General features: G+C 49.7%; 2 protein-coding genes across 2 annotated transcripts in view; both read left to right on the top strand.

Moving 5' to 3' along the window:
- LOC135805860 (laminin-like protein epi-1) overlaps nt 1-26,910 on the top strand; it is a 90,616-nt gene that overhangs the window by 60,264 nt on the left and 3,442 nt on the right. The window contains exons 51-63 of the mRNA XM_065319979.1: nt 6,169-6,485; nt 8,973-9,102; nt 9,263-9,381; nt 9,594-9,693; nt 10,583-10,770; nt 11,306-11,494; nt 11,641-11,880; nt 12,193-12,400; nt 13,135-13,296; nt 14,735-14,820; nt 20,694-20,809; nt 21,620-21,753; nt 23,460-23,697. Of these exons, the coding sequence (XP_065176051.1) occupies nt 6,169-6,485; nt 8,973-9,102; nt 9,263-9,381; nt 9,594-9,693; nt 10,583-10,770; nt 11,306-11,494; nt 11,641-11,880; nt 12,193-12,400; nt 13,135-13,296; nt 14,735-14,820; nt 20,694-20,809; nt 21,620-21,753; nt 23,460-23,697 (2,227 nt within the window). The remainder of the gene's footprint in view (nt 1-6,168; nt 6,486-8,972; nt 9,103-9,262; nt 9,382-9,593; nt 9,694-10,582; nt 10,771-11,305; nt 11,495-11,640; nt 11,881-12,192; nt 12,401-13,134; nt 13,297-14,734; nt 14,821-20,693; nt 20,810-21,619; nt 21,754-23,459; nt 23,698-26,910) is intronic.
- On the top strand, nt 15,036-20,427 carry LOC135805859 (uncharacterized). Its single transcript, XM_065319978.1, has 2 exons — nt 15,036-17,024; nt 17,349-20,427. Exons 1-2 carry the CDS (start codon nt 15,638-15,640, stop codon nt 19,685-19,687), a joined length of 3,726 nt encoding a protein of 1,241 aa, XP_065176050.1. The 5' UTR covers nt 15,036-15,637; the 3' UTR covers nt 19,688-20,427.

Below are 26,910 nucleotides of genomic sequence, written 5' to 3'. Positions count from 1 at the left end.
CCACTTCTTTGGGCAAACAAAACACAATTTCCCAAGATGAAGGAGTGGAACCCTACACAAATAATAGTTTAAATGAATCCAACACAAAGATCGTTTTTCCATGAAATACAACAATTGAACACAATTACATGCTTAAAGGCATGAAAGCAACAAAACCGCAACAAAAGGGTAAGCGCCATACCAATCCCACATGCACAGTCAGGACACAGCACGATACTTAACAAACTAGACCTGACTCGGCCACGGCAATCGAGACATCATGAAAACATCTCGCCGGATGGTGGTACCGTGACCGAGCCCCACGTATGCACAACACAGCAGCACGCAGCAAAGCAAAAGACAGCCGACAGCGGATGATGATGATGATGATGATGATGATATGTTTTAAAGTAGTTTTTATGACCTGATGTTTGTTTTTTATATTTGTAGTTCGATTGTTGACATCTTTTGTCTTTTCTTTGGGTTAAAAGGTTAACTTCATCCTCGTTTTCTTATTGCCTTGTATTGGAATTTGCCCATAAAAGTGGCTACGGTGTGATAATGCATTTTTATATTTCGTGTTTTAACATTATTTTCAGAAAATTGCTCTTACAATACCTTGCGTTTTATATTCATAATATTGTTGCCCGTAAAAGCGGCTTGGTCACATGATGATGATGATGATGATGATGATGATGATGATGATGATGTTGGGTTAAAAGGTTAACTTCATCCTCGTTTTCTTATTGCCTTGTATTGGAATTTGCCCATAAAAGTGGCTACGGTGTGATAATGCATTTTTATATTTCGTGTTTTAACATTATTTTCAGAAAATTGCTCTTACAATACCTTGCGTTTTATATTCATAATATTGTTGCCCGTAAAAGCGGCTTGGTCACATGATGATGATGATGATGATGATGATGATGGCCTCTTTTACGGGCAAACAGAATACAATTGACAGTGGCATGGCGAATGATTAGAACACAACACCAAAAAATGAAAACAATTGTATGTGTGAAAAAACGCAAAAAACGAGAAACAAAAAAACAAAAAACACCAAAACACCAAAAACAAAAAAAAAACAAAAAAAAAACAAAACAAAAAAACAAAACAAAAAAAATGATGATGATGATGATGGCGCGGGGTTCTGGTCCAGGCAGCAGGAGGCTTTTTTTGATGTTCGGGTGACTCACCCAAAGCCAAACCTGCTGTCGCGTCCAGAAGTCCAGCGCCATCTCCAAAAGCATGAAGGCATGAAAAAGCGGGAATACGGAGCGCGTGTTGTGAATATAGACCGAGGCACGTTCACCCCGTTGGTTTTCGCCACGAATGGCATGTGTGGCCGGGAGGCAGACCGCTTTCTCAAGTGTCTTGCAGCCCAGTATGTCGATAAACACAGTGACTTGGCCTACTCGCTGGTTATGGGTCGATTGCGGTGCCTGCTCTCGTTCACTTTACTCCGTTGGGCAGTGACCTGTTTTCGTGGCTGCCGTAGCTCCTACCAGAAAAAGTCAGTCAAGAATTTCAGGAGTTATTGTTTGATGGGTCGTTAGATAGAGGCCGGTGTTTGTGAGACTGCAATCATTTAATGTTTCTTCCTTAGTGGTGTAGGTAGATTCTGTTTTGTAAGCATAGTAGGACTACTTTTGTTTTGTAAGTCAATCTCATTCTCCACGCTTTGCTGTCATTTGGTTATGTTTTAAAGTAGTTTTTATGACCTGATGTTTGTTTTTTATATTTGTAGTTTTATTGTTGACATCTTTTGTCTTTTCTTTGGGTTAAAAGGTTAACTTCATCCTCGTTTTCTTATTGCCTTGTATTGGAATTTGCCCATAAAAGTGGCTACGGTGTGATAATGCATTTTTATATTTCGTGTTTTAACATTATTTTCAGAAAATTGCTCTTACAATACCTTGCGTTTTATATTCATAATATTGTTGCCCGTAAAAGCGGCATGATGATGATGATGATGATGATGATGATGATGATGATGATGATCCCAGGAAGGTCGCTACCTAGCACGTGCAACAATTCGTTATCTGCCTCACAGCCTTCTGGTGCTAGCAATGTCACTCGAACTGTCAACGCGCACCCTGCCAGCCAGCCACTTGCGGTTGGGTTTGCACCTCGCGGTGTTGATTGCGCTGGAGATAGATCGCAAGCTAGCGACAGTGACAGTGATTCACTGCATATAAATTCGACACTTCCGAGGAACTTGGTATGCGCAGATCATGCACGCGCTGGTTCTTCCCCTGCAAGTGATGTAATAACTGATCCATCCTCTCAGATTCAAGGTGATGGCCTTGGCACCTCACGGGCTGGAGCGTCAACATCCAACATTCATCCCACAGGTTCTCAGGTGGAGCTCCTGGCTACCCTAGATGCTTCGGGTCCTGAGTCCTCTGGACAAGCGGCAGACAGCGGTGATGCCGGCACCTCGTCATTACCGGCCGGCGATTTCGGAGGCGCGGTTGGTCGGCCGGCTCATCGCATTGGTGGGCGGAGCGGGGTGGATCCTGCGCCCTCCCTGTTGCCAGGAGCTGCTGCTGTGGGGCAGGGCTCGGCCCAGCCTGCTGCTGCTGCTTCTCCGGCTGCCGCGGTCGCTCGGCAGACTTCTACATCACAGGTCTCTCCTGCGGGTGCCAGAGTTAATACTATGAGCAGTGATGATTCCCTATCTTCGAACACCTCCCTCAGCAACGACATATCCCGAGCGTATGAGAAGGTGGTGACCTGGCGGAGAAACTTATTCAACGTTCCATTGGGCTCGGCTGGTGGTGATTTTGTTGACGTGCTCACTGGGCTCATCAAGGGTTTCACCAATGGCTCCTCATTACGACCAGTTGCATGGAAGGCCGTCGGTGTTGCCTGCCACCTGCTTCTCCAGCGTCCGCATGATTCTAAGATGATGTCAAACTATAGCGACCATTTACGGCGTCGACTCACTCTATGGAAATCTGGCCGAATAGATGATCTGACTACTGAAGGAGAGTCCCTTCAGGATCGTCTCAAGCCCCGGTACTCTACCTCGTCTGGTGGAGGAGAGAAGAGTGATATCACATTCAGCAACCTGGTATTTTCGGGAAAAATTAAGTCTGCCATTCGCTACCTGTCCAGTGATTCTTCCAATGATGTGCTGGGTATGACAGATGTAGTGGACGAAGAAACTGGAACTACCGTGAAGGAGGCACTGTTGCAAAAACATCCACCTGCTGCCGAGCCCCCGGTTTCGATACTTCTCGCCGGCGACCCGGAGCCAATCAACAGTATAGTGTTCCAGAAAATCACACCGGAGCTCATCCGACGTCTGGGCCGACAGATGAAGGGGTCCTCGGGCCCATCTGGTCTGGACTCTGACGCGTGGTGCCGGATGCTAACCTGTTATCGCAAATCGTCAGATGGTCTCTGTACTGCTCTTGCCAGCTTTGCCCAATGCCTGTGCTCGGAGGACTTGGATCCGGAACACCTATCCGCATTTACCGCCGCTAGACTTATTCCATTGGACAAACACCCAGGTGTGCGGCCGATTGCAGTGGGTGAAGTGTTCCGCCGGCTTGTGTGTCGTGCCGTTATGCGGGTGCTTGAGTCCGATGTACTGCGTGCTACTGCTCCCATGCAATTGTGCATTGGGGTGCCGTCTGCCTGTGAGGCAGGGGTTCATGCAATGCAGGAGTTGTTCGCACGAGAGGACACGGAAGGCATCTTGTTTGTAGATGCTACGAATGCGTTCAATTCATTGAATAGAAACGCGGCCCTCCATAACGTGCCCTATGTATGCCCCGCTATGGCAAAGGTGTTCCAGAACACGTACAGTTCTTCAATTCGTCTCTTCGTCTCCGGCGGCGGGGAGATTGAGTCACTGGAGGGTACTTGCCAGGGCGATCCGCTGGCCATGGCTCTGTATGGTATCGCTACAGTCCCGATGATTCGGCGCCTCCAGGAATCCAATCCATCTGTGGCTCAGGTTTGGTACGCGGACGACGATTCTGCAGGTGGCCGCGTTTCTTCATTGTCCACATACTGGGGAGACATAAGCCAACTGGGCCCTGACTATGGATACTTTCCAAACCCACAGAAATCAGTGTTGCTGGTCAAGCCGGAGCATGAGGAAGAGGCCCAGCGCCTCTTCTCCGCCACTGGAGTTACCATCAAGACCAGCGGCAACCGTCACCTCGGCGGAGCGATTGGCAGTGAGGAGTTCTGCTCTGCCTTCATGGCCAAGAAGGTGGATAAATGGAAGCAGGTTCTGGATTCCCTGACGGGGATGGCTGTCACTCAGCCTCAGGCCGCATACACCGTTTTTACGAAGGGTCTGTCATCCACATGGACATACCACTTGCGTTGCTCACCTTGTTCGGCTGAGATACTGGCCGAGCTTGATGAGAGGATCAATGATTGCCTGATACCTGCCCTTCTGGGGGATGGCGTTCGTCCTGGTAGCCCTGAGAGAGAGCTGATGTCATTTCCAGTGCGTCTTGGTGGTTTGGCCCTCCCTCTGTTGCAGGATAGTGCACCAGCAGAGCTCGCAGCATCCTTGAGCATCACAAAGCCTCTTGTTCAGCTACTGTTGACTGGCACATATGCGAACCCTCCAAGCGTGCCTGGTGATATGGCAAGGAGCGATTTGTCGGATACTGCCCAGTCAGAGGGCTCCGGTGATACAACCCAGGAGGTTGCCGACCGAGTGAGGCTCTCCAATCATGATCCCGTCCGCGATGCTGTTGGGGACACCCGCCAGCTGGCACGCTCGACTCGGACAAGCAAAATGCGGAGCCTATGCAGCCGGCAACAAGACATTAAGGCGGACTTGAGCTCGGAGCAACAATTTCTTGTTGAAATCGCGTCCGAAAAGGGAGTATCGTCATGGTTGACTGTTGCCCCGCGGTGGCAAGATGGAACCATCCTGAAGAAATCCGACTTCCGTGATGCCCTGTGCATCCGCTATGGGCGAAGGTTGAGTGGGCTACCCGATTCATGTGTTTGTGGTGTGCCTCTCAGCCCCGCTCATGCACTTACCTGTGCCACTGGCGGTTTTACCATTGCCCGTCACAATGAGGTGCGGGACTTGGTTGCTGGACTACTGAGGGAGGCTGGAGTGGTGGACGTAGAGACGGAGCCCCGGCTATTGCCCTGCAGCAGTGAGCATTTGCCTGGTGGTCGTTCCCTCAACCGATGCGCAGAAGCTCGTCTGGATGTGCGGGCTCGCGGCTTTTGGTCGTGGCAACAGGACGCTTACTTTGATGTGCGGATCACTCATCCCGCAGCGTCTGTGTTGTCTCGATCACAAGCCCTGAGTCAGCTGAAGTCTCACGAGCGAAACAAGAAAAATCAATACGCCAGCCGTGTGGTTAACGTGGAGCGCGGCTCCTTCACGCCACTTGTGTTCTCGACGTACGGCTTTAGTGGCCCAGAAACTACTCAATTCCTGAAATCATTGGCCTCCCTGTTTGTTGAGCGCCATACTGAACTGAAGTACCCACTAGTAATGGGCATACTACGCACCCGTTTGTCTTTCTGCTTGCTGCGATGGGCAGTCACCTGCTTCCGCGGTTGCCGCGGTTCGTACGGCAAGAGGCGACAGCCGAACTCATTTCTGGCCCAGTGCCGCCAGGCGGAGTAGGGTGCTGCCTTTGGCCTCAACTTAATATAATGCCATTTGGTTTTTCCCCTTTTATTACTCTGTGTTCATTGCTTGTTTTTGTATTGATTTACTTCCTTGACTGCTTTTGTGTTTCATCATTTTCCGGTTGGTTTTGTGTTGATTTCCCCTGTTCACTTTACATATTGTAATGATATACATTTGCTTTGCCCGTAAAAGAGGCTTTTCTCATGATGATGATGATGATGATGATGATGTAGCACTTCATCATATCTGTCTGTATTGTAGTCACAATACTTCCACCAAAGCAGAAAACTATGTTCGAGAACTTGACCGTGAAAATTATTTCAGCAATGGGCTTTCTGTGTGTGCGTATGTGCGGGTATGTGCGGGCATGCATACGTGTGGGTACTGTATATGCGGGCGTGTGTGTGTGTGCATGTGTTTCTGCATGTATATATGTGTGTGTGTGTGCATGTGTTTCTGCATGTATATATGTGTGTGTGTGTGCATGGGGTCACGTACATGTGTGTCTGTGTGCATTGGTATGTGTACCGTCAACACGCGTCTGTATAAAAATTCTGCAGAGCAATGACAGTATTGTGATCTTCTTGGAGAACGGTCAGCTGAACTTTCACGTCGTGAAGGATAGAGAAGTTGTTTGGTTGCAGACTATTTCCCGGGTCAACCGTGACACCAATGTCAAGCTGCACTTCTCAGACAATGTTCGCTACGTACTGCAGCTCCGTCAGCAGATAAACCCTCAAAACGGCCTACCGCTGGTGGTTTTCCAGATTTCACAAGGAGCAGAATTTCCTGTCACCAATATCTACAGGGGTGGGGTGGACACACCTCGGAGTTTCTATCTTGGAGGACTGCCGTTAGGTGCACCTGACTATTGCAGGTGAGAAGGAACACAATCATAATTCATGTTGTATGTCGATGAAGGACCCTGTCACTCAGAAGTGGTGGGAGATGTTTGGAAGTTATTTTCAATCTATTTTCGAGTGTTGCATGTACAAAAGAAAGTATTCGCAGTGCAGGCTTGCCGAGTGGCTTAGCTGTGATAGCATTTATGGTGTGAACATGGTCCCATGTGTTTCTCTCATTTACACGGAGCTGATATGTGATCGAAAATGCTTCTAATTCGAAGTAGCTTGAACTTGTTGGCATTGCTTTGAAACAAAAAAAAGAGTTGTAATGAACCGTAAAATCCCGCCAGAGTGCCCCGTCTCTCTCATCCGCCCCTTCCTGACTTCTTGTCTGGGAAGTGATTGATTGCATCCTCGTATGACTCTGTGATGCCGTACTGTACTGCTGACGCGTGCTCCACCCCATTGGAAATTTACGCAACAAAGCCCACCCTCTTGATCAGGGATCGCACAAACCCTGAGTTTTGATGGGTCTGTACGACTCCTGGCTCTTGACCTTTGATCGGTGTACGAGATGCACGAACAGTTTTCGTAGGGTTAATACTTTTTCATGTAGAACTGAATGCGGCAAGTAGGACTCGCCCATCCGCCCCTCCCCACCTGAACCTACTCGAAGCGTCGAGGAGGTAGGGGCGCTCTGGCGGGATTATACGGTACCAGTGCTCTATGGTTGTCATTGTTAACGTGTCCATGTAAACAGGTGCCTACTTGTACCATGTAGGAACATTGGTGCCCCTACTAGAAACATAAGCTGACGGTGGCATGTTTGGTCCTGACATTTCCTTGACACGGTTGTCCAGCAAGATTGTTTTCACAGTGGAAAACAGGAGATTTGTTATGCACTGCAGAACAGTGGGTATATTGTAGCTAGGCGAGTAAATCGTCAGTATTCCGTATACTAGCACACTATATTATTATTATGAAGTTGTGCTTTGGCAATGTGGTCATCAATTTAGAGTAGCGATAGTCCTCGAAAGTGCTTTCGTCGCCTAATTAATGTGGACTTCATTGCCATCGTGAAGCTGGGACAGCAAATCATGCTCAAGTTCGACTTGTACGCCCAGAAATCTGGGACTAGGGCCAGGGATGTGGACTCTCTTGTGTACTCTAGCATGGTTCACCCTCTGCTGTATATTTACTGCCAGAAGTGTGGTGCAGCAGCTGTGCATATCTTGAAGTGTGGTGCAGCAGCTGTGCATATCTTGAAGTGTGGTGCAGCTGTGCATATCTTGAAGTGTTGTGCAGCTGTGCATATCTTGAAGTGTGGTGCAGCAGCTGTGCATATCTTGAAGTGTGGTGCAGCAGCTGTGCATATCTTGAAGTGTGGTGCAGCAGCTGTGCATATCTTGAAGTGTGGTGCAGCAGCTGTGCATATCTTGAAGTGTGGTGCAGCAGCTGTGCATATCTTGAAGTGTGGTGCAGCAGCTGTGCATATCTTGAAGTGTGGTGCAGCAGCTGTGCATATCTTGAAGTGTGGTGCAGCAGCTGTGCATATCTTGAAGTGTGGTGCAGCAGCTGTGCATATCTTGAAGTGTGGTGCAGCAGCTGTGCATATCTTGAAGTGTGGTGCAGCAGCTGTGCATATCTTGAAGTGTGGTGCAGCAGCTGTGCATATCTTGAAGTGTGGTGCAGCAGCTGTGCATATCTTGAAGTGTGGTGCAGCAGCTGTGCATATCTTGAAGTGTGGTGCAGCAGCTGTGCATATCTTGAAGTGTGGTGCAGCAGCTGTGCATATCTTGAAGTGTGGTGCAGCAGCTGTGCATATCTTGAAGTGTGGTGCAGCAGCTGTGCATATCTTGAAGTGTGGTGCAGCAGCTGTGCATATCTTGAAGTGTGGTGCAGCAGCTGTGCATATCTTGAAGTGTGGTGCAGCAGCTGTGCATATCCTGAAGTGTGGTGCAGCAGCTGTGCATATCTTGAAGTGTGGTGCAGCAGCTGTGCATATCTTGAAGTGTGGTGCAGCTGTGCATATCTTGAAGTGTGGTGCAGCTGTGCATATCTTGAAGTGTGGTGCAGCCGTGCATATCTTGAAGTGTGGTGCAGCTGTGCATATCTTGAAGTGTGGTGCAGCTGTGCATATCTTGAAGTGTGGTGCAGCTGTGCATATCTTGAAGTGTGGTGCAGCTGTGCATATCTTGAAGTGTGGTGCAGCTGTGCATATCTTGAAGTGTGGTGCAGCTGTGCATATCTTGAAGTGTGGTGCAGCTGTGCATATCTTGAAGTGTGGTGCAGCTGTGCATATCTTGAGATCATGTGGCACAGGTATTATTAGTTCCTATCATTTCCTTGGGGAAAAGTAGGACTCAACTATCTATCTCCCCTCTCTCTCCTCTCTCTCTTGCTTTGAATTCCGCTGTTGCTGTTGCTGCTGTTGCTGTTGCCACTGCTACTGTTGTTGCTGCTTCTTCAACTCCTGTTGCTGCTTCTGCTGCTGTTGCTGTTGCTGTATTTACCTTTAGATCTGGACATGGAATTGGTGGGTTTAAGGGCTGTCTGTCTGACCCAGTAGTCAACGCAGGCCCATTGAATCTAGCCGTAAACCCAGTCGACCGTATCTACTCCGGCGTTTCGTTCGACAGATGTGCAAAGGTAGGTGATCCCTAATCGATGCAATAGTACACTTCCTGGTATTGCATTCCTGAATTATGTGTTTGTTTGCAGCACTAGTAGCTGGAAATCAAATTGCTCTGTTGTTGAGTGGCTCGCACTCAATGTCCAACCGTCTTCTGCACTACATCTTCCTTTTCAGAATACACAGGCGTTCCGTCCCTGTGCTCAACTTGATGGGGAGTTTCTGACCGCAGGTGGAGCTCAGACAACTGCATTCCTTCTGTTCCGGCAGATTGGAGAAAGGCCAGGGTTTCTGCAGTAAGTGCCAAACACACCAGACTTACTTGTTTGTACCAAAGTAGAATTCTGACAACAAAAAAGGACAAGACTCACTGTATATACCGAGATTACTGGTGTGCTTGACTTCTGTATTCCTTCCAATACATCTATCTCTGCTGAATGCTAGCAGAAAAATGTGCACGGGTGTATCTCATAATCATTCTCCACAATGGATCACATATTCACTGCAGTTACTTTACGTCACGAGTGCGGATTGCGTTCAACGTCAAGACGAATCAGAGGGATGTTGTACTGCTCTTTGCAACTCAAGATGGGCAGCGAATTAGCAGTGTAAGTTCGTGGCAGATGGCTCATTGATAGGGTAGTTGTCACTCCATGGGGTATGCCAGCTTGTCACAGGGTCACGGTTACGCTATTTCCTATCAACAGCCTGATCACGTGTTATTTGACTTCTATTCCTGGTTTTCTCTTTTTATTTCTGTGGTATTCCATGTATGTGTTTCTATGGTATTCCATGTATGTGTTTCTATGGTATTCCATGTATGTGTTTCTATGGTATTCCATGTACTGTATAAGCAGAAAATTTCGTCGGTCAATAATTTCGTCCAACTCCAAAAAAAGGGAGTTCGTCCGGTTTTAAGTTTCGTCCATGGATCATAAGAGTGTATTGAAAAGCTGGACAAATCAATATTAGTCCGGCATCTAATTTAGTCCAACAGCTCATTGGACGAAAAAGACGAAATTAAATTCCAGACGAATATTTCTGCTTGTACAGTATGTGTTTCTGTGGTATTCCATGTATGTGTTTCTGTGGTATTCGGTGGTATTCTATATGTGTACTCATATCCGTGACTTGTATGGTCTATTTCACCTTCTGAATATTGTTTAGCTCTTTATGGCAGCATGGCACTCAGTTTCTTCCTGCTGGCGGATCAGTCAAATGCTTTTTTTCTTTCTTTTTGACAGTCATTTAAAAGTACAGTCTCCTGGCAACTTTGTCCGTAACCTGACCCAGGGGCTATTGCCGTAACCTGACCCAGGGGCTATTGCCGTAACCTGACCCAGGGGCTATTGCCGTAACCTGACCCAGGGGCTATTGTAATGCAGTCTTGCCCCCTGGTCACGGCCCTCTAAGTAAATCAGGAAACTCTACTACTACAACTTGTGTGACTGAATATCATTGTCACATTGATTCTATCACTGGTCTTCTTGTCCGCAGGGTCAAATTGACACATTCCTCCATCTCTCCCTGGCGTCGGGGCAGCTGATTGTGGAGATGAGTGGACTTGACGCTGGCGGCATTGATCGGTTCCGTGCATCAAGCACGGCCAGGTTTGATGACGATGAACTGCATCAGGTCCTGCTAACACATGATATCTATACCGATGGCAATGGAGAGTATTCCCTGTGAGTGTGTTCAACACTTGTTACACATAAGTAGTAATAGCAAGGCCATGGTTTCCATGGTTTCCCACCGGCAGTGTGCCATGGTTTCCCACCGGCAGTGTGTGATGGCTCCTTTTTGCACTGCCTAGTGATGAAGAAAACAATGTTAGCAAGCTTGACTATAGACCTTCAGTCCTTCACCAGTGTGAATGAACTGCCGAGAAAGGTAAAACTCTGAGGGAACAGGAATGGTATCGTCAATAGGCTATTATTAGGACGTTGACACAGCTAGCTAGCTGTCTGGAGATTGAGAGGACAATTACTTACACAAATATATTGTCCCGTTTGTTCTCTTCGTTGATAGAAAGGTGTTGTCTCTCATAGATCAGTGTAGGACTACTCTGTTGTAGGTAGTACTGTATGTGTTTGCACTGGGTCTGAGTACTGTATGTGTTTGCACTGGGTCTGAGTACTGTATGTGTTTGCACTGGGTCTGACCACCTGACCTGTCACTGGGTCTGACCACCTGACCTGTCTTCTACTTGTTTTTCCACAGTTTGAACATATTGGTTGATCACCAGCAAGTTATTGGAACCAGGTTGACCGGCCTCAGGCGCAACTGGATGAATTCAGTCAACTCCTTCCTGGCTATAGGCGGAATCCCAAGAAGCATCGGAAGCCGTGTTAGAATCTCACCCCAGTTCTCCCTGAAGGGCTGTGTCTGCGATCTCACCATCAATGACAGGTGAGCATATAAAGCAGTGCTTCGTGTCTGGCTGTATGTTAGCAATTGTTTCATCCCTTGTTTTCGGAGAAGAGTCACACTGCTTAAGAGTATGGTACTGTACAGTCTTTAAGTTATCCCAAACTTGGCTCTGTTTCCCCTTCCAGGATCTTCAACTTTGCTGATGCCTTCCAGAAGAACAGTTTGGTTTCCTATACGTCATGTAAAGTTCGAGATATCCTTCGCCGCATTCCTGCACCACTGCCAGTGGCTACCGCTGGTCCTCCGACCACACCGCCACCGAATTGTCCCGCCGTCACAGCAGAGTATGACAGCGACTGTTTGGGCTTCTCCCCGTCCAGTCTCTATTCCTACGACATCAATTCCCGCTCACTTCTGAGAACTGGGTGAGTGAAGTTGATTTTTTAATTTTTTTTGCTGGCTGGGTGTCACCTTTTTTTGATGCCAGTACAGCTGCTCTAGCTACAGTATGTGTACATATTCCGGTACTTGGCTATCTCCATGCAGAATACATGTACTGGTATACATAAGACTGATAAGATTTTTGATGTTTAGGGTGAATTCCAAGTCGAATTTGAGTTGTAGCTGTCTGCCCAACATATGAAAAGTTCTGATATGAAGCTGCGGAAAGCATCCAAGCGGATACTGATGAGATATTTTGACTACTGTGTAATATGTGTGGCCGGCATGCACTGCAGCATGGACATCACATTCAGGTTCCGAACACGCCTGGACAACACTGTGCTCCTCTATGCCTCGAGTGCGAATGGCTACCGCTTCTTCAGCCTGTCCATTCTCAATGGGCGACTGCACTTCCACATCGATTCCAGTGGCTCAGTGGATTTGGACGAATCGATCATCACTCCACCAGCAGGTGTTAGCTATACGGATGGCCAATGGCATACGGTAAATATTGCATTGGTGCTACATTCACTCTACAAATGTATACACCAATGACTACGCTGTGCCTGCTGGGATAAAGTACCCACCATCATGATGGATACACTATCTCAAGCTTGAGTTCTCAGGCATGCACTAGACACAGCATGCAAAGTCTATACCATCAAACGGACCTTAAGCGGTCCTATCTTTGTTCCAAAATGTGTGTGTGTGTGTGTGTGTGTGTGTGTGTGTGTGTGTGTGTGTGTGTGTGTGTGTGTGTGTGTGTGTGTGTGTGTTATACGGTGGCCAATGGGATAATTTTTTAGAAAGGAAAAAAGGACCAAGGAACTACAAGTTACGCTATAATGTCCAATAACACCACCAGCTACTAAACAATCAGCTCATGCGATAACATTGCACGACACTGACCGACGGTACTGACGTTCCTTAAGTTCTAAGTGTCGTGCAATGTTATCGCATAAGCTGATTGTTTAGTAGCTGGTGGTGTTATTGGACAATATAGCAGAACTTGTAGTTCCTTGGTCCTTTTTCTTTTCTATAAATTTATCCTTGGCTCTCCATCCGAGTCCAGCCAATGGGATAGGTCAACTATTGTGTTATGATGTAGTATGATGTAGAATGCCGCTCCATAGATGAAGGTAGGCCACATTGGACATGTTCTTGGCAAATGCTGTCACTTTGAAATAGGCAATGGATCATTGGTAACATTGTTGGTGGTTGCTCTTTGATTTGTTAAGGCTCGGATTGAGCGACGTGGATCAGTGTACCGTGTCGAAGCCGATCGCACGACAGAGAATGCAGTTTCAGAGAATGGAGAGACGCGGAGGAGCACTCTGCCACTAGACGGTCAGGTCTACTTTGGCTCCCTTCCTGAGAATCCAGTGGAGAACCGCCTGGCCGTAAGTGGTGCCTAATGTTAGGTCCCGTGTATGCCAAGCTACTTACCACCAATGGTGCTAGATGTACTTTGCCAAGATACAGGGTTCTAGCCAAAGGGGGGTAAGGAGCGCAGCATCTCTCCCCCCCCCCCCTGCTCTGTTTGCGACCCCCTGTGTCCCCCCCCCCCTACTCATTTTCCGATTTCATGTTTTTCATGTGATTCAACGAAAATGCAGTCGAACGTCACTATTAGATGGTTCATAAAGGCACATTTGTTCGGGGCGAAATCGGGGATTCGCCCCATACATTTAGCGTGGCAAGACAATATTGGAAAGTGGAAAGATGGGATATGGGGTAACTGTTTCCCAAGCCCCCCCCCGCTACTCTGATTTTGACCTGGCTAGAACCCTGAGGTAGTTGCCACGAGCGGTGCTAAGTGTACATTATCACTCCCCCCTCACGTGACCGCGGACTCCTGCATATACACTCACACAATAACCACACAACTGTTTGGGGATAGCGCGCTTATTGTATTATGCCAAACTTGACACGCTGAGTCCAGCTTGACTCAGCTGAGTCCCTAACTGCAATTTACTGCTCTAACATGAAGCCGTGCCTGGAAGAAGGCAAAGAGCGAAAAAAGAAAAAAAAATTCTGGCCTTCTGCAAGCAATAGCAAGTAATGAGTGACGGCTGTGTAAAGTCGCACAACCATGCAGTCGACCGGATGATGGTGAGTGTCCGGCACACATCTTGCTCTGCTGCTCCACCTGCGCATACCTGATACGGTGGTGCGCTTACGGGCGGGCTGCCTGGGCCCCAGATGCCTCCTTGATGCGCCACGGAGTGCCGTCGAAGCACCCGTATCACTTCGGTGATCCAAATGCGAATGCAGCCTTGCCGGTCGCCCGCCGGCCTGCCGCCTACGCGACCAGCCTGAGACTGGCCCTGCCGCATTTGGCGCTTCTAAACGCTGCGATCCGGTAGACAGCTCACTGGGCTGCCAAATACGTGACTGGCTTGAGGACAGTTCCATACTGGGCAGGGCGCCCAGCTCAGGTCGCACGCCGTAGCGGCGTGAGCTGGGCGCGGTGAGGGTTGGTGATAACTACAGTTTCCTCCTTCCTCCTCCGGAAACTTCCATTTTGCCGAGTGGAGATGTACCCTACCCATGTGTTTCCTCTATGCACCTTTTGGAAAGACTGGAGGTTTTTTTGTGTAGCCAAGGACTTGTGTGAATTGGAAGTTACTGTGATCATGACGGGCCGCTACAGCGGAGTTGTACGCTATTCTTATTCACCTTTCGTAAAGGTATCAGTTCTTTATTAAAATGACGTGTAGCTTAGCAAACTGTACAGTCTAGTCCTACAATAGAAAATGGTGTCCATTTGTTGAGAGAATGGAAAAGGGAGACTGGTTGTGATACTGTAATGGTTCTTGTGTTTCCAACGCTACTCAGGGAAGTGGCTTGCGAAAGTTTGTTGGATCGCTGGACGATATCACATTCGTAATGAACAACGGGGACAATTTCCTAACGCCTGAAAGGTGAGGCCGCACGGCAGCACATGCAGTGCAAGATGGATTCACAGTACAGTCTGCATAGACATTCATTTTCATGTGTGTGTGTGTGTGTGTGTGTGTGTGTGTGTGTGTGTGTGTGTGTGTATGTGTGTGTGTGTGTGTGTACATGCGTGTGGGCACGTGTGCGCGCGTGCGTGTGTGTGTGTGTCAGCCAGTGTATGCCGGAGTATGTGGTGTGGTGTGTGTAAAAAAATGGAAAAATGAAAAATAGGGATTCACTGGCCAGAAAAAGTCACTTCAAACAGCTATGTGGTGGATACCAGGTTAAAAATAGTGGCGGTCAATTCATCAGCCTTGCAAGCTGTTGAATGGTGTAATCCCAGCACAAGTTGCTATGTCTAACATAGCTGTTCGCTATCATCGCTTCCGCGATGGGCATGTCTGAGGTCTGAGGTGTGTGTGTGTCATACTGGCCAACCCTCCCGTTTTTCCCGGGGAAATCCCGGAAAATCAACACTCCTCCCGGGGTCCCGGGGATTTTAAGCAAACTCCCGGAAAAACCACAGTTTTGTCTGATACAGGATTTTCCTGAAAACTCCATGGTTTCTCCCCGAATGTCCCGGTTTTTTAAACTATTTTCAAAGGTATGTACGGTGCTCACTCGCACTTCAAACTGTGCACAGTGTAGTGATGTAATCATGTACATATGTATAGTGTGCGCATGCGTGCATGCTTGCAGTAGAGAACTCGCAGAGCTTGAAGACGAAGCCTGCAATGGCTACCTCCAGACTTGCATTGTTGTAGTGTTGCCCATCTACATTGGCGCAGTGAACAGGTCAAGATGACAACGAAGGGCAGAGTGCCCAAGGATTTTGTACCCGATTACGCCGGCGACATCGGGGCCGATTTTGAGCTTTGGCTCGAGGATGTCAATGACTACTTAGCAATTTGTAATGTTTCTACTGCTGCTGACAAAAAGCGTTTATTTTTGAATTTGGCCGGACTCTCAGTTCGTAAAGTTGTGAAGGGTCTGGTTATTCCTTCTCCGCCAGCAAATGATGATGGTTCTCCTGGAGACGAGTACGTAGCACTGACGGACGCCGTTCTGGCGCACTTCCGTCCCACCATCAATACGACGTCAGAACGTCACAAATTCCGGCAGCTCAAACAAGGGCCGGAGGAATCCGTCTCCACCTTCGTTGGCCGTTTACGAGAGAGAGTGGACTTATGTAAGTTCGGGGCGACGGATGTGGACAGCGTGGTTAACTCCCAGGTGCGAGACCAGTTGGTTGCAGGTTTGAAATCCCCCGAAGTTCGTCGCGAGTTGCTCAAGGAGTCCAGACTCACCCTCGCAGATGCCATCACCAAAGCAGTGGCACTGGAGACCTCCTATGCGGAGAGTAAGCTGTATGATCCGCCGGCAGAGCCTGCCAATCAGTTCAGCTCAGTGGCTGCCGTTAGTGCGACCAGACAGCAACGCAGACAGCCACGTACAGTATCTGGTTCTTGCAAGTACTGTGGCCGTACACATGCTAAGGGAAAGTCGTTTTGCCCTGCAGCCAACATCCGCTGTCGCAGTTGTAGCAAGGTCGGACATTTTGCGGCCGTATGTCAGTCGCAACGCTCTGGATTAGATGCTAACGCCGTCGACGAGGAGCCCGCCGACCTAGCCGACCAGGCTCATTTGGTTTATGACACCGTGTACATGGCTGAGCAGACCGGGTCACACCGCCAGTTCCTCGCATCGCTATTGGTGGATGGCAAGGAGTGTGAAGGTTTGCTGGATACCGGTGCAAGCCGTACTATTCTCACCGATGACATTGTCCAGCCTACCCGCAGCAGTAATCGTGTCCTCAAGGCGTACACAGGCGGGGAGATTGCAACTTTAGGCATGGCTGATGTAACCATTGCATCTCCTACGCGTACCATGTCTTGTAGTTGTTTTGTTGTACCCCATGGGAAACATCGTATTCTGTTCGGCCAGGATGTGATCTCTGAACTTGAGCTGTTGGTTCCAGCGCACCTGGTGGACACTGGCAATTTGGTTGACACCGCACCAATTTCCATCTCCGTGGATGCTGAAGCTAGGCCGGTGGCTCAACCAGCTCGACGTCCCCCATTCAGCGCCAAGGCCGACATTGAACATGAACTGCATCGTCTTGTCAAGGCAGATATCATCGAGCCAGTTAAGGAAGCGTCTGGATGGGTATCGCCGATCGTCCCAGTCCGTAAGTCAAACGGCACCTTGCGTTTATGTGTTGACTATCGGCAGTTGAACAAGTCTATTGTTAGAGAGCGACGTTCATTGCCAACCATTGATGAGATTACTGCGGAGCTTGCGGGAGCGGAGGTTTTCTCGGTTTTGGACGCAGAGTCTGGTTTTCACCAGCTCTTGCTTGACGACCAATCCCGACCGCTTACCACGTTTACCACACACTGTGGTCTCTATCGTTTCAAACGACTGCCATTTGGCATATCCTGTGCTCCCGAGATATTTCAGCGTGTTGTAACTGATCTCCTTTCGGGTTTGCCTGGTGTTGTTGTCTATATAGATGACGTCTTGGTGTATGGTCGCAACCGGGCGGAACACGATGCACGGCTCGCTAGCGTTTTGGAACGACTCAAAGCTGCTAATCTCTGCCTCAACTGGGGCAAGTGTCGCACTCGACTGACATGTGTCAAGTATCTCGGCCATGTCCTGACGAAGCAAGGTGTTCAACCCGACACATGCAAGCTTCAAGCTATCAGTGAACTGTCGGAGCCCACGTGCCTCGCCGACGTTCAGCGTTTTCTCGGGATGGTCACCTATCTGGGCAAGTTTGTTCCTCAGCTGTCTCAAGTAACTGAGCCACTTCGTTCGATCGTCAAGCAGCCAGAGCCATTTGTAGCTACTGAGAGCCTGATTGCGGCATTCAACGCAGTAAAGCAGGCAGTCGCTTCATCCCTGCAGACATTGGCGTACTTCCGCCCATCTCCAGATGTTCGTACGGCTGTCAGCTGCGATGCTTCGCCTCAAGGTTTGGGCGCTATCCTCTGGCAGCACGACGACAAGGGCCAGTGGGTGCCAGTCACTTGTGCCAGCCGATCGTTGACTGATGTGGAGACACGCTATTCGCAGATGGAGCGTGAAATGTTGGGTGTGGTATTCGCTCTAACTCGTTTCCGCCAGTACGTTCTGGGCCGGGATGTGGACGTCTTCACGGATCACAGACCACTGCTCCATATAGTTCAGAAGCCGTTCGATGACGTCCCACCACGTCTCCAGCGTTGGCTAGTCTCTCTGATGCCGTATTCGTACTCACTCAAGCACATCCCAGGAAAGCAACTGTTGTGCGTTGACGCCTTGTCTCGTGCTCCGCTGAAGACCACTGTCTCGTCTCCAGCTGAGTCCCGGTCATTGAATGAGTACGTCAACATGGTTCTTGAGGCAGCACCAGTCAACCTTGAGGAGATCCGCCGTGCCACTCAAGACGACGCAACGCTCCACAGTGTCCTGCAGCGTGTGCTCACCTCATCCTGGCGCGATGCCTCGCCCGCTGAGCAGCCGTACTATCTCGTCAGAGATCAACTCACTGCAGCTGACGGTGTGTTGCTATTGTCGGCACGTGTTGTGATACCAGAAGGGCTACGCCATTCCGTCATGGCATTAGTGCATGAGGGACACCCGGGCCAGGAAGCCTTTCAAGATTCCCTCCGGCAGAGGGTTTGGTGGCCAGGGCTCACCAAGGACGCTAGTCTGTATGTGGAACGTTGCTCCGAGTGTTGGCGACGTCGCACAAACAGTCCGCAAGATCTTCTCCCCACTGAGATTGAAGGCGTGTGGGAGAAACTGGCAATCGACCTGGTATCTATTGAGGGCCACTCTGTTCTCTCCCTCATTGATTATGGCTCCCGGTACCCTATCCTCAAGGTTCTGTCCTCTACAACCACTACAGCTATCGTGGACGAGCTAGATGAAGTGTTTGCCCTATTCGGTCTACCGTCTGTACTGGTTTCGGATAACGGGCCACAGTTTGTGTCGGAGCAGATGACCACCTTCTTGCAGCGGCTGGGCATTCGTCACATCCGCTCCAGCCCACGTTATCCACGTTCCAATGGCATGGTGGAACGACTCCATCGTCTCGTCAAGGAAAGAATGGTGGCACTGAAGCCTCATTTACCTTTCCGTCGACGACTGAACCAGGTTCTGTTCGACGTCCGACATTCCCGACACCGCATGTTGGGAACCTCTCCAAACGAGGCTCTGTTCTCTCGCCCATTGCGTAGCAGAGTTCCTACCATGATCCCTCCTCGCATTGTCAACCCCAGCATCCAGCTGAGAGCCAAGGCCACAATGGCACGTGATCATGACGCTCGTCGTGGAGTGAAGGCCTTGCCACATCTGCAGGCGGGCAAGCGGGTGATCCTCCATGACGGATACAATGATCCAGCCAAGCCGTGGACCGTGGTGGAGCAGTACGGGAGGCAAGTGGGAGTAACCGACGGTGTCCGGATTCTGCTTCGTAACCGCCAACATGTCAGAGAATTGGTCTCACCTGCTGCTGCATCGTCTGATTGGCCTGAGTTTGTTGCCTCCGTACCCAAGTCACCGCTGTCCACGCCTCCTGTTAGTGTTCCGGTTCCGACTAGCCCGGCCGCACCACAATCGGCGACAGGTAGTGAGCCATTGGTGCCAGCGTCAACGGAAGCTGAGGCCCCTCTCACCCGTTCTGCACTTGCTGACGCCTCACCCGCGTGTTCTTCGCCTCGTCCAGTTTCTCCTAGCGATGTCTGCAGGGATCAGACCAGCTCACCAGCCAGTGAGTCTCCCAAGCGATTTCATGATGGCATGAAAACCCGTTCTGGCCGTCAGGTAACCCTTACAGAGAAGGCCAGAGCGGCTTATGGATGACTGCTGCTGCTGCTGCGGGACAGTGTGTCCATGGACACGTAGAGACCATTTTACCGTTTTTTTTGTGCTGAACATTTTTTTGTTTTGTTTTCTTCCTCGTTCACAGCCGCTTGTCGGTAGTATGTAGCGTGGTTGTGTTTTGTTTTGTTTTTCTCAGTGATTTGCAGTTTTTAATGACTGGCGCATGGCATGCGCATTCGCTTCGGTTTTTTCCTTTTCTTCTTTTTGTTTTTTCTCTTTAATTAATTGGCTTTTCCTTCTTCACTTTGTTCCTCTATTTTGATTTCTTCTTCTTCTTCTTTTTTTTTATTTGAAAGGGGAGATGTAGTGATGTAATCATGTACATATGTATAGTGTGCGCATGCGTGCATGCTTGCAGTAGAGAACTCGCAGAGCTTGAAGACGAAGCCTGCAATGGCTACCTCCAGACTTGCATTGTTGTAGTGTTGCCCATCTACATACAGCACTTTCAAGACCTGGCCATGCCTAGCTTGCAAGATCTGCACTGACAAAGTGACAGGCGGGCGCCGACTGATCAAACTGCACTACAGGGTCGAACCGTGCTGTACGCAGATCTGCAGATCTGCAGAGTCGAACGTTTTTTGGGCGAGAAAAGCTCTTTTTCACTTGTTTTTGTGCCATCCAGGGATTTTGAGAGAAATCCAGGTATTCTGCATGTCTTGTCAAGGGATTGAGATTGTGGTGGTTGGTCAGTATGGTGTGTGTGTGTGTGTGTGTGTGTGTGTGTGTGTGTGTGTGTGTGTGTGTATGTGTGCACATGCGTGTGTGCGTGCATGTGTGCACGTGCATGTGTGTGCGTGTGTGGCTACATGTGGAAGTTTCCGTTTGTTTGTTTTATTTTGTGTATGTCCTTGTAAACTAATTGAAAGATAAAATTAGACAAAATTGGAGGAAGCAGCCTGGATCGCTTCTGATTTGTCCCCATTGCCGTGTGATGTGTATCAATGATAGATTTCTCTCTGTGTTTTGTCCTTGATGGTGCCAGGCTTGTGTCCAAGACGAATGTAATTGATGGGTGCTATGAGAACATGGCCAATGTGGAGCGACCAGCGCATGGCTACCCCATGGAGCCGGGAGTGCTTGCATACACTCAATTGCATGGTCAGTGTGCTAAGCCTAGCTACAGCATGTATTGCAGTGAAGTACAGTAAACCCTGCCCTGAGCGGATGACGCCCTTAGTGCAGCGGAAAACTGTCCCGATATGACAGGATTCCGCTTGATCCAGGGATGCACGTTCGATCCACAGCACTTTGGTGCGTGAAAACATGTCCGGTCGATACAGGATTCTGATTGGTACAGGATCCGACAGCCACAGGTTTGCTGTATACAGTGTGTGGTGTGGTTACTCTGTATCTGGGCCAGAGCATGGCAAAGAACAATAGCCTTAGCTTTCAACAGCGCATTTCATGGTTTTACCTCCTAGACTTGTGAGGCACCATAGAGCATTGAATTCATTGACCGTTTCTGTGCCAAAAGTACCTGAGTGACAACACATGGAAAACGTAGGGATAGGTACAGAAGTATCATTATGGAGAACGAGAGAAAGCGAGTGAGTGAGTGAGTGAGTGAGTGAGTGAGCAAGTGAGTGAGTGACTGGGTGACTGGGTGAGTAAGCGAGTAAGTAAATGAGAGACCATAGTTGGTCTTGCGAAATCTCAGATTGACTAGAACTGATAAGAATTTAAATCAAGCAACTGTTTTCTTATTGCTTCTGAACAGTAAAACTGATCAGTGTGTGTGTGTGTGTGTGTGTGTGTGTGTGTGTGTGTGTGTGTGTGTGTGTGTGTGTGTGTGTGTGTGTGCACGTGTGTGCATGCGTGCGTGCATGCATGCATGTGTGCGTGCGCGTGTGTGCATCTGTCTCTGTGTCTGTACCTGTGTCACTTGGTGTGGTTCTGGGCATGAACTAGGTCTGAGCGGATACAATGTTTCGTCCGAGTTGAATGTCCATTTGGAGTTGTCTACTCGACAGGGATTCGGTGCGCTATTTTCCTGGCACGCCGTCACAGGTGCACACCTACTGTTGAGCCTGGTTGATGGACAGGTAAATATAGAATGCATGAGATAGCCGCATTGGCAATGTGCTAGCACTGACAAAGAAATCAATCACTACTTGTGTGACTGTGCGTACTCAACTTACTCCGGAGTGTGCAATGGCACAGAAATCTACGTCACAACTTACTCCGGAGTGTGTAATGGCACAGAAATCTACGTCACAGCTTACTCCGGAGTGTGCAATGGCACAAAAATCTACGTCACAACTTACTCCGGAGTGTGTAATGGCACAGAAATCTACGTCACAGCTTACTCCGGAGTGTGCAATGGCACAGACATCTACGTCACAGCTTACTCCGGAGTGTGCAGTGGCACAGAAATCTACGTCACAACTTACTCCGGAGTGTGCAATGGCACAGACATCTACGTCACAACTTACTCCAGAGTGTGCAATGGCACAGACATCTACGTCACAGCTTACTCCGGAGTGTGCAGTGGCACAGAAATCTACGTCACAACTTACTCCGGAGTGTGCAATGGCACAGACATCTACGTCACAACTTACTCCGGAGTGTGCAGTGGCACAGAAATCTACGTCACAACTTACTCCGGAGTGTGCAATGGCACAGACATCTACGTCACAACTTACTCCGGAGTGTGCAGTGGCACAGAAATCTACGTCACAACTTACTCCGGAGTGTGCAGTGGCACAGAAATCTACGTCACAACTTACTCCGGAGTGTGCAATGGCACAGACATCTACGTCACAACTTACTCCGGAGTGTGCAGTGGCACAGAAATCTACGTCACAACTTACTCCGGAGTGTGCAGTGGCACAGAAATCTACGTCACAACTTACTCCGGAGTGTGCAGTGGCACAGACATCTACGTCACAACTTACTCCGGAGTGTGCAATGGCACAGAAATCTACGTCACAACTTACTCCGGAGTGTGCAGTGGCACAGACATCTACGTCACAACTTACTCCGGAGTGTGCAATGGCACAGAAATCTACGTCACAACTTACTCCGGAGTGTGCAATGGCACAGAAATCTACGTCACAACTTACTCCGGAGTGTGCAATGGCACAGAAATCTACGTCACAACTTACTCCGGAGTGTGCAATGGCACAGAAATCTACGTCACAACTTACTCCGGAGTGTGCAATGGCACAGAAATCTACGTCACAACTTACTCCGGAGTGTGCAATGGCACAGACATCTACCTCACAACTTACTTCATTCCTGTACTGTAGTGTACTTGACTGTGCATACAAGTGCACCGTGCGTGCAGTCAACGTCGCATCTCGTATGCATGGGCAGTTAGCAGCATGTAATCTTGATGGGTTGTGTACACATACATGACTATAGTGGTAGTGTGACTGTTGCGAGGAGCACATTGGGTAGTGTGTGTGTGTGTGTGTGTGTGTGTGTGTGCTGCTGTGCATGCGTGCTGCTGTGCCAGTATGGAGGTCACTCAGCCTTGCTAAATTTATGAAACTCCTTCCGCTGTACACTAAATCTTTGCACGTTTCTAGACGATAACAATCATGGTCGACCATAGTGAATGACATGCCAGTGTGCACCCAGCCTGTGAAGCTTAGAATATACATTGCGGGTCACACTGAATGTGGCCTTAGTTGGCAAATCTTGGGTGTTGTGATGCCATGCAGTTATAGCACTGCACACTCACCTAGTCTGGCGTAAATTATCTCACTGTGTTTGTTTGGAACTTTACACCTGTGCTACGTCGCAGGTCCATTTGGCTTTCCTGACTGCTGGCTCGACCGATGCAAGCACAGTGACACACCCTCTGCCCGTCTGCACGGGAAAATTCTACAATGTGGGAATCAAGGTGACCGCTACAGAACTTGAGTTGACGGTGGGAGAGGTGAATGGCCAGAGCACAATGCAGTCAGCGTCCTGGCAAGCACCAGCTGCTTTGAATATGCAAACTACGGCATTCATCGGTTATGTTGATCCCGGTCAAGCAGGTGAGTGGAATGATAGAGACATAACTTGATAGTGAATAGTTGAGGGAGTATTGGAGTGCTGGAGGGGGGGGGGGGGTAGGGTAGGCAAGTGCATGAATGACGAGTAAATGGCTTTGCAGTCAGCTGGTGGTTGTATGTGTGAGATGGAGGGAAGGGGAGGGGGGGGGGGGGTGAACTCAATTTTAATATCAATCTGCATTGCAGGCTCCAGCACCTTGGCTTAGTTTTCAACAGCAACTACTTGGTCCGTATCGTGTTCCGCACTGTTCTCTGTGAACCGACAGTGACAGATATGGCAAGCTGCATTATTGGTGTACTAGCTGTGCTAGTACTTGTTAGCAACAATCCGAACTAGCGCACACACTGCACTGCATTGCTTTGTACTGCATTCAAGACTGACGTCATGCGCTTTGTTTTGCTGCGTAATCACAAATGGCACCAGCCCATTTTTGCGGAAAAGAAAAACAAATCTTGCTTGCCCTGTTGTGCTCTTCCAGACAACGGATCGTGCTTCAGCAGTGTTTCTTTTCCTTTCGTAGCTTTGCTGCCAGCCCGAGTGTCACCTCGACACTGTATTTCTTCAGTATGTCTGACCTTACTGTCGACACTGTCAAGGCAATGCCTTGCCAAGCCCTCCGCGGCGAGCCTTCTCAGCGCGGCTTGAATCCGAAAGGAAACTTAGTAAAAGTATTTGACAGGACCGTTTGCTGGCACAACTAGCCCTTGGTAGTGAGGTCTGCTCCGGCCAGGAGAACCAGCAACATGACAGTGCGGACACGGCTCGCGAGCCCAGAAGCCCGACGTGCACCAATGCCTCCTCCGCCAGCTCAGGTGACGCGGGCTCAACGGATCTCTGCGCTCCCGTACGGGACGAGGTGTAGTCGGCTTTGTCGGCCGCCATTTTATTATTATCGGAGAGCATTCACTCTCGGCGCCGCTCCTCACCCAAGGCCAAGGCAATGCGGCAGCTGCCGCCACTACGCCAGGCCAAGCTCCTGTAACCCACCCGATCAGCCACCTGCACCAGCTGTGCCCAAGGCTGTGCAAGAACGTATCTTGCGAGGGGAGTTCGTAGATTTTTCAAGTTTGTTGCCTGAAATTCTTGCACACTTCCGGCCCAACATTCCGGCTGGTGCACAGCCCGAATAACGATAGCCAGCTAAATATCGTTGAGTCGGATGACGCGAAGCAGGTGCGTCGCAAGGTTCATGATAATTACACATGTAGCTACCCGGCTCGAGGCATGGACCACATACATGTCTGTTATCACGGCTGCTGCCCTACACCGCACTGCTGAACTGATTGCGTACCAGCAGTTGATCCTGACTGCTAACTGCCAGTTCCTCCCAAGCGCGTGGCTAGAGTACGACCGCCAGCTGCGGATGCTCGTGGCCCAGTAACCAGGCACGAAGAGGTTGGACACCATCGACGTGAACCTATGGCAGATAGCTGTCACAGGCCATGCACACCCAAAATGCGCTCAATGTAAGACGGTCCATCCAGGGGCGGTTTGTGTCCTTTTCGTCCCGAAGCCAGCAGCATTTGCCTCCAGTGGTCGCAACCATACCAGCGACGGCCAAGAAATCTGCCGCAACTTCAATGGAGGTCGCTGTTCTTCGTCGCCGTGCCGCTTCTCCCATACCTGCAGCCAGTGTGGCAAGGACCACCCATGCATCATGTGCAACCAGCGGCAGCGCGGAGCCAATTGGCCACCCCGCCGCTCCTAGCAGAATGGCTACTGAATCGCTTGACTCGGTACGTAGCTTCTTTCCTATACACTCTGCAGACACCACACTGCTAGCTGACCACTTTGCCCGCCTGTTACGTAACCACTCAGATCAATCATGTGTTGCGTATGTTCCCCATGGCCTGCGCCGTGGCTTTACTCTTGGATCTGCCGGCCAACACGACATTTCGGTTTTCTCTAATAATCTACCATTGGCTTTCACTCACTCGGCATTTATACCCGAGCAATTAGCTGCTTCCTGCGCCCGCAGCGAGACCACAGGCCCATTTCCGTCACCTCCATTTCAGTTCATGCGCTCTGGTATTGGTGCCATCCCCAAAAAGAACGGCAAGCCGCGAATGATCCACCATCTGTCTAGTCCGGAAGGCACCGGCGCGAACGACAGCATTCCTGCCGAGCCGCTCTCTCTGCACTACGCGAGATTGACAACGCGATCAACATCATCATGTCATGCCCACAGCCTGTGTAGTTGTCCAAGCTCGATGTACGCAGTGCATTTCGGCAGATCCCAGTCCGCCGTCAGGACTTCGCTGGGAAGGCTCCTACTACTACGAGCGCTTTCTGCCTTTCGGCCTCCGCTCCAGCCCAGCCGTCTTTGACTCAGTAGCCACAGCAGTCAACTGGATCATGCAGCACGAGTTTGCTATAGATCACCGGCTTCACTACCTCGATGACTTTCTCGATATCTCCACTGGTTTGGCTGCAGCCAACCAGCAACTCACCATCCCCCTCCGGGCGTTCACATATCTCGGCACTCTTTGCTCCATCCCAGCTCGAAGGGCCATCACCATCATTGACCTTCCTTGGTATTGTCCTAGACTGCGAGCGCCACGAAGCTCGGCTACCAGAGGACAAGCTATCCGAGATCCGTGCGCCACTCATGGCTACTATCAGCGAGCGCAGCATCGGCCAGCGTCAACTCGAGTCCCTCCTGGGGAAGCTCACTTTTGCTGCCCGAGTCATCGTTCCTGGACACACATTCATGCGTGAACTATGATCAGCGTGCCCTGAACTGTATCTGTGTATGCGAGTGCGGTGCATAAAGCCCACCTTGAGAATGGGTTTGCTGGCCCCTTAGTAGATGCGTGGCTTCTGAAGAGGGTGTTGAAGGGCATCCAACGATGCCATGGTACGGCTGCACTCACCCCTCGCCTTCCTATAACTATGCCAATCCTACGACACCTGACGGATGCACGCCGGAAAAGTAGTATCCTGAATGGCCATGACAAGCTGCTCTGCCAAGCCGTCATGCTGCTTCTTTGGATTTCTTCGGTGCGCTGAATTCACTAATGGCATCACACGGGGCTGTACTAGCTCCCGTGGTGACGGACGCCTGCAACTCTTCCTGCTTTCATCCAAGACGGACCCATTCGGTAAAGGCGTTACTAGTGACATTGGCCCGTCTGTACCGCCGTACTGCCCGGTCCGTGCCATTGTTAGCTACCCATCTGTCACTCGTCGCGAGG

This window comes from Sycon ciliatum, chromosome 1, assembly GCF_964019385.1.
Source record: "Sycon ciliatum chromosome 1, ocSycCili1.1, whole genome shotgun sequence".
Taxonomy (NCBI): Eukaryota; Metazoa; Porifera; class Calcarea; order Leucosolenida; family Sycettidae; genus Sycon; species Sycon ciliatum.
Note: the sequence above shows the minus strand (reverse complement) of the source record. Positions and strands in the feature narration are given on the sequence as shown.

Coding starts and splice junctions, on each gene's coding strand:
- LOC135805859 (XM_065319978.1), top strand. CDS start 15,638: ATGACAACGAAGGGCAGAGTGCCCAAGGATTTTGTACCCGATTACGCC. Junction 17,025..17,348: donor ATCGCCGATCGTCCCAGTCC/GTAAGTCAAACG, acceptor TTGTCTATATAG/ATGACGTCTTGGTGTATGGT.